Source organism: Bombus pascuorum, chromosome 6 (genome assembly GCF_905332965.1).
Source record: "Bombus pascuorum chromosome 6, iyBomPasc1.1, whole genome shotgun sequence".
Classification (NCBI taxonomy): domain Eukaryota; kingdom Metazoa; phylum Arthropoda; class Insecta; order Hymenoptera; family Apidae; genus Bombus; species Bombus pascuorum.
The window spans coordinates 22,125-28,348 of NC_083493.1; the positions used below are offsets into that span (position 1 = coordinate 22,125).

Sequence of the window (6,224 nt, forward strand, 5' to 3'; positions counted from 1 at the left end):
GTTTCCAGCACCAACTAGCTTCTACCGAAATTACAACTGCATACTTCACGGTTACACACCCAAGGATACATACTCAACTCAGTACAATTTATGTAGAAGTCCAAAGATAAATACCAGACAAAATACAGGTCTGCTGCTGTCGTATTTAACTTATAGCTAAGTTACTTTTGGGTTTTCAGGAGCCCACAAGATTCCACTGAATTTGCGGCTGCATTTCTCGCGTCTTCACGCTCAAGAATAAAGCTACCTCCTAACCTATTGAAATAAAAACGCAAAAATGCACACTAAATTTGTGAAAATGCGCCTAAAGTGGTAATGATTAGGTGTGGTTGGGTTACATTTGGATTTTCCAGTACTCCCGATTTCTATCGAAATTATTGCTGTATTCTTCGCGCCTTGACAGCCAACAGACATACCAAATGCACCACATCTAGAATCCCACAAATCCATGCCAAACTCGTCAAAATTATATATAGTTATGTTTATGTTACAATTAGGTTACGTTGAGATCTCTCAGCGCTTACGAGCTTCTAGCGAGGTTACAGTCGCGTCGTGTCTACAGTATTCGTCGTGTCTACACATCCAACAATACATACCAAATTCACCATAGTTCATCTGAGAGCTCTAGTTTCACATCGAACACGTCAAAACACGTCTGGAGTAATTGCGTTTACGTTGCAATTGGGTTGCGTTTAGATTCCTCAGACTCTGCGTGCCTTTACAAGGGTGAAAATTAAAATTTTCGCATCTGATAACGAAATAGTTTGAATGTGATGTGGAAAAGTGATTCTACAAACCGAAAAATAGAAACATAACCCATGGATATGCGTCTGTAACGATTACATTAGGATTTTGTAATATCCACGTACGTCTATTATATCCGTATCTTTAAGTTCCCACATGCGTTTTCGGAGTATATTTTGGAGTTTCCGTGTTTGGAGCAATTAGGTTTGGATTTTTCACCCTTTCATCCTCTAAGTACAGTTGAAAAACTTGATTTGTAGTTTTCGACTCTCAAATGGGATTTCATGGTTTAGGTTGAGAATTTTCAACTGCTAAGTGGGTTTTGATGTGTTAGATTTAAAATTTTTATGCTCGAATTAGATTTACAATTTTTTACTTTAAAATGCATTTTCATGGATTAGATTTTAGACTTCTGATTTCCAAGTGAGTTTATAACAATAATGCTTTGGATTTTTGGCTTCTATGTATATTTTCTGAGTTCCCTCCCAAATGCCAACTTTCCAAATCCGCATACTACTTATTCTTTTCTTTACAAAACTTGTATATTCAGATTGTCTATATATTTTAGTATCTTTTTGTTTTTCACATATATTTTACATTACTGTTATAAATAAATAAAAAATGGTTTTTGTAAATCTTCTATTTCATTATTGTACGTTTACGGTAAGTTATAAACACACTTAAATATATGTACAAAAATATTATCTGTCTGTGTTACGTCACAACGTATTTTAACAAATCATTATTTATATATAAAAATACGATTTTTCTACATCCCATTATAAGCTGGGCCACCCCCACCTTCTGGTGCAACCCAGTTAATGTTCTGACTCGGGTCCTTAATATCGCAGGTTTTACAGTGAATGCAGTTCTGAGCATTAATTTGCAACCTCTCTCCTTCTCCAGATTCCAGTGGTACAAATTCATAAACACCTAAAACGTATAAATAATAATAATTAAAGCTCTTTTATTATCTTTCTTCGTATATTTTGTTTTGCAAATATTTGTTGTATAAATTGTATAGTATACAATATATTATATACTACTGCATATATTTACTTTATAAACCATTTATTACTAATAAGATATTAGTGATTTACTCCACTGATAGAATATCTACAATATATCAAAGTTTAATGTTCAATAGTCAATATAAGTTAATAAATTTATAATCACAAAATTTATCAAGCATAGTTTCCTTATAGTAAAAAATGTGTTAAAGAATTATCTCAATAGAAGTACCTATTTCATTATTTTAAAAAATAAATATATAATATATATAATATAATAATGATATTAAATGTGTTTATAAATATATACTTACCAGCAGGACAAAATCGACCTTCTGGCCCGGCAAATGTCGTTAAATTTCTTTTTACTGGTACAGTATCATCAAGCAAAGTAAGATGTGCTGGCTGATCGGCTTCATGATTTGTACCAGTAAGTGCCACTGAAGATAGTAAATCAAACGATATTTCATTATCCGGCTGTGGATATTCTATCGGCGTACATTCCGATGCTGATTTCAAGCTTTTATAATCCGGACCTAGAAAAAATATTAATAATAACTTCTATCTTTTGTCGATATTTACTACCTTCTTATTTAATTTTGTTATAAATTATTTTACCTCCATGAGACAAAGTCCATGGCTCTCTTCCTCCAATCAACATTGAAAATGCAGAATATAGCAGACCCCCATAAATACCAAATCGAGTATGAAAACTGGGTCTTATATTCCTTATAGCTTTCAGTTCTTTATAAATCCAACTGTTTTGTATTTTATCAGTATAAGATTTCGGTTCTAAACCTTTTGTTGGCGAAGGATTATTTTCTGCATTAATTATAGCTTCAATTGCACTTTCTGCTGCTAGCATTCCACTCTTCATAGCATTATGTGTTCCTTTAATTTTAGGTACATTAAGAAATCCTGCTGTGCAACCAATAAGACAACCACCAGGGAATTGAAGTTTAGGAATAGATTGAAAACCTCCTTCTACTAAGGCTCTTGCACCATACGCAATTCTAATACAAAATGTAAAATATAAAATGAATCTTCCTATAAATATAAATATTAATTTATTCGTACCGGTATCTTACCTCTTCCCACCTTCAAGTACTGGTCTAATGCTTGGGTGTTGCTTAAATCTTTGAAATTCCTTAAATGGATGTAAATAAGGATTAGAATAATCCAAACCAACAACGAAACCAATAGTAACCAGAGGTGTATCTTCATTAAGATGATATAAGAACGAACCACCATAAGTATCTTTTTTCAATGGCCAACCAACAGTGTGTTCAACAGTGCCAGGCGTATGTTTTTTTGGATCAATTTCCCAAATCTAATAACATTAATATCTATCTTATAGTTTTGAAATTATATTAAAATGCATTAAAATTTATGTTTAATGATAATTACTTCTTTTAATCCTATACCGTAGGTCTGTGGTTCGCAATCTTTCCTAAGATTTAATTTCTTTGAAATCTGTTTTGTAAGATGACCATGACAACCCTCTGCAAAAATTGTACATTTTGCATGCAATTCCATTCCACGTTCAAAAATATCCTTTGGTGAACCATCTTTATCAATACCAACATCATTTGTAGCTATTCCTTTAACGGATCCATCTTCATGATAAAGTACTTCTGCAGCTGCATATCCAGGATATAATTCTACACCTGCAGCTTCGGCTTGCTCACCAAGCCAGGCTACAACATGACCTAATCTAAAACAAGAAATTAGGTGAAGAATGCTTAAGATACTAACATAACTAACTTTATCATATTATAATTTATTACCTAACAATATAGTTTCCATGATTGTACATTGGCATTCCTTTTAAGATAGGTATTGGTAATCTGCCTTTCTCAGTGAGAAATGCAAATTTATCTTCTGTAACAGGGGTATTTAGAGGTGCTCTTAATTCCTTCCAATTTGGAAACAATTCATTTAATGCTATTGGATCTATACAAGCTCCGCTGAGAATATGACCACCAATAGTAGAAGCCTTTTCAACAAGTGTAACTTTCAATTCTCTTCCATGCTTTCCTGCTAATTTACGTGCTTGAATTGCAGCAGATAATCCAGCTGGTCCACCTCCCACAATTAAAATATCTGTTTCATCTACATATCTTTCCATATTTACACCTGCAAATGATATTTGATACTTGAATTATCATTCAATAATATATATTAATAATATAATAATGTATATTAGTAATGAAAAGTATTGTTTTTTCATATTGAATTTCATCTATAAATTATACCTTTCCATCTTGGATCTGATTCTCTAGGTATAATAGTGTAGTGAGTTGTAATTCTTCGAAACTTTTCTTGTGAATAAGCTCTTTGAAACATCCATTGAAATCTCTGTTCTGTCAAGAAATATGATAAAAATAAGATATTAGTAATATTTGCTACAGCTTTTTTACAATTAATATCTTAATATTTTATAATATCTTAATTTTATTATAGGAAGTTCGCAAATGATAATCACTTTTATATTTTATATATCTTTATTATTATTATATATAGGTACATGTTAAATATTTATAAAGATCAATAAAAATGTAAGGCACTTGCGCACTACTTTCCTTGCTACATGTAATTTAACAAGTATAGTCTTGTATAGATCAGTAAAAATCAACAGTATCAACAAACAATCAAACCTAACCTAACGGTGAAAATCTAAAGAGATTTCTCAACACAGTAATTGTGTAACATAATACGTTTTCACTTGTATCTCTATGTATATTATTAATATATTATATGCATATATTAAAATATGATATATGTGTAATTGGTGTATGAAATAAAATTATATATAGCTATATATATCACAAAAGTAATGTGTGTGCATATGTATATTTTTTATTTATAAATCGTAATTACAAAATAAAATAAGTTTTTATATGTTTTGCAATATCTAATAATGTAAAAACGTTTATCTGATAACGGACATTAATTAAGAATATTTGTTCGTTATCTTTATTCTTTATTTAATATAAATTAAAACTCACAATATGCTCTGTTAGTGATATAAGAAATGCTATAATAATAACAATAAAAAATTTAAAATTAATATATAATAATTATTATATATCGTAATATATAATAAATAATGTATAATATATAATAATTTACAATAAATTGCGGTTAATAAAATGAAGATTTGTGCGAGTAATCTAACAGTCACTTGTCAAAATCCAAAATTTTTAAAGATAATAAAAATAAGATAGTAAATTGTATTATATATCAAGTAAATATTACCAATAAACTTACGCTTATTTGATGCAATAAGTATTACTCGAGACATAACTGCATATCACAATGAATGTACTGTGATTTCGATAATAATGTATGCTACTACTCAGTTATATATACATATGTATATTACAGTATCAATGGTCAACTGCTGTTACAAATATATGTCAAAATCAGCCATCAAAATTTAAAACTCGAGATTAAAGTCATGTGTATTAAAGATATGTGTATATACAAAATAGGTTATCACCATCACCACAGGCGAGGTAGATGTATACAGTGTACAGTACATATAGAGCAGGACAGGCCTACGTACTGTGCGTTGCTGGAAAAATAACTAGTAAGACGGCACAGGCAAGAGAGGTACTGCTGTGTATCGCTCACCGTCACGTGTTGTCCTATTTGTAATATCTAACACTTCCGACTAATACGTGTTCTTACCTTCATAATTGTTTATAATTTAGTCTATCCAAAATAACCAATCGGTCTAGTATTCCTTACATTAGTCATCTTTGTAGTAACGCACAGTACATATGTGTAGTATATGGATACACTACATATATGTATAATATTCCTATATCTATGATAACATCTTATGGAACTTTGTGCCATCACAGATCAGTACAAATTGGACGTGACATGCAACACGTAATGCATTTTCTAGTTCCACGTTTTTAGAATCATCTGAACCCCTTATAATTTTCGTGTCACATGCGATGTTATCGATTCAGAATATCGTACTTTATTCTTAGTCGATGCTACTAGTTAAATTATGTAAAACTAAAAATTTTCTATGAAATTATAAAATAAAATATGTATCGAATAGGATATTCTATAATCATAACGAAGTATAGAATTTTATACTTCTACAATGCTTCAGAAAATATTACTTCATTACACTCCATCACAAAAATACAATCCATTAAATTTCAGAAATCAATGATAGTCTCGTTAAGAGATTAATAAGTTGCCTAATTAAGTAAACATATTCACAATCGTAGCCAATTAACTCATATTGCTTGCTACATAATACCATAATTGTATCACAGTAGTAAACATTAAAAAGTTAAAAAAATAGTAGCTCTTTTTGAAAATTACTGTTTGAATCAACTGTTAATTCAATCTGACGCGTGCTATAGAATTCTTTATCTCGTCCAGAATATTAATTCGTAACAGATAGATAGATAGATAGATAGAGATAGACAGAGAGAGAGAGAG

At 30.5% G+C, this 6,224-nt stretch overlaps 1 protein-coding gene across 2 annotated transcripts; it reads right to left on the minus strand.

Annotated features, from left to right (window-relative positions):
* Positions 1-1,366: 1,366 nt before the first annotated feature.
* On the minus strand, positions 1,367-5,363 carry LOC132908336 (electron transfer flavoprotein-ubiquinone oxidoreductase, mitochondrial). Of its 2 annotated transcripts, none has more exons than XM_060962279.1 (8): positions 5,025-5,363; positions 4,010-4,117; positions 3,542-3,890; positions 3,162-3,468; positions 2,843-3,084; positions 2,373-2,767; positions 2,069-2,290; positions 1,367-1,677 (listed from the first exon to the last, which is right to left on the minus strand). In XM_060962279.1, exons 1-8 carry the CDS (start codon positions 5,056-5,058, stop codon positions 1,514-1,516), a joined length of 1,821 nt encoding a protein of 606 aa, XP_060818262.1. In that variant the 5' UTR covers positions 5,059-5,363; the 3' UTR covers positions 1,367-1,513. The 2 variants fall into 2 exon arrangements, with proteins under 2 accessions (XP_060818262.1, XP_060818261.1); XM_060962278.1 differs by having other exon boundaries at positions 5,013-5,363.
* Between the last annotated feature and the right edge of the window lie 861 nt (positions 5,364-6,224).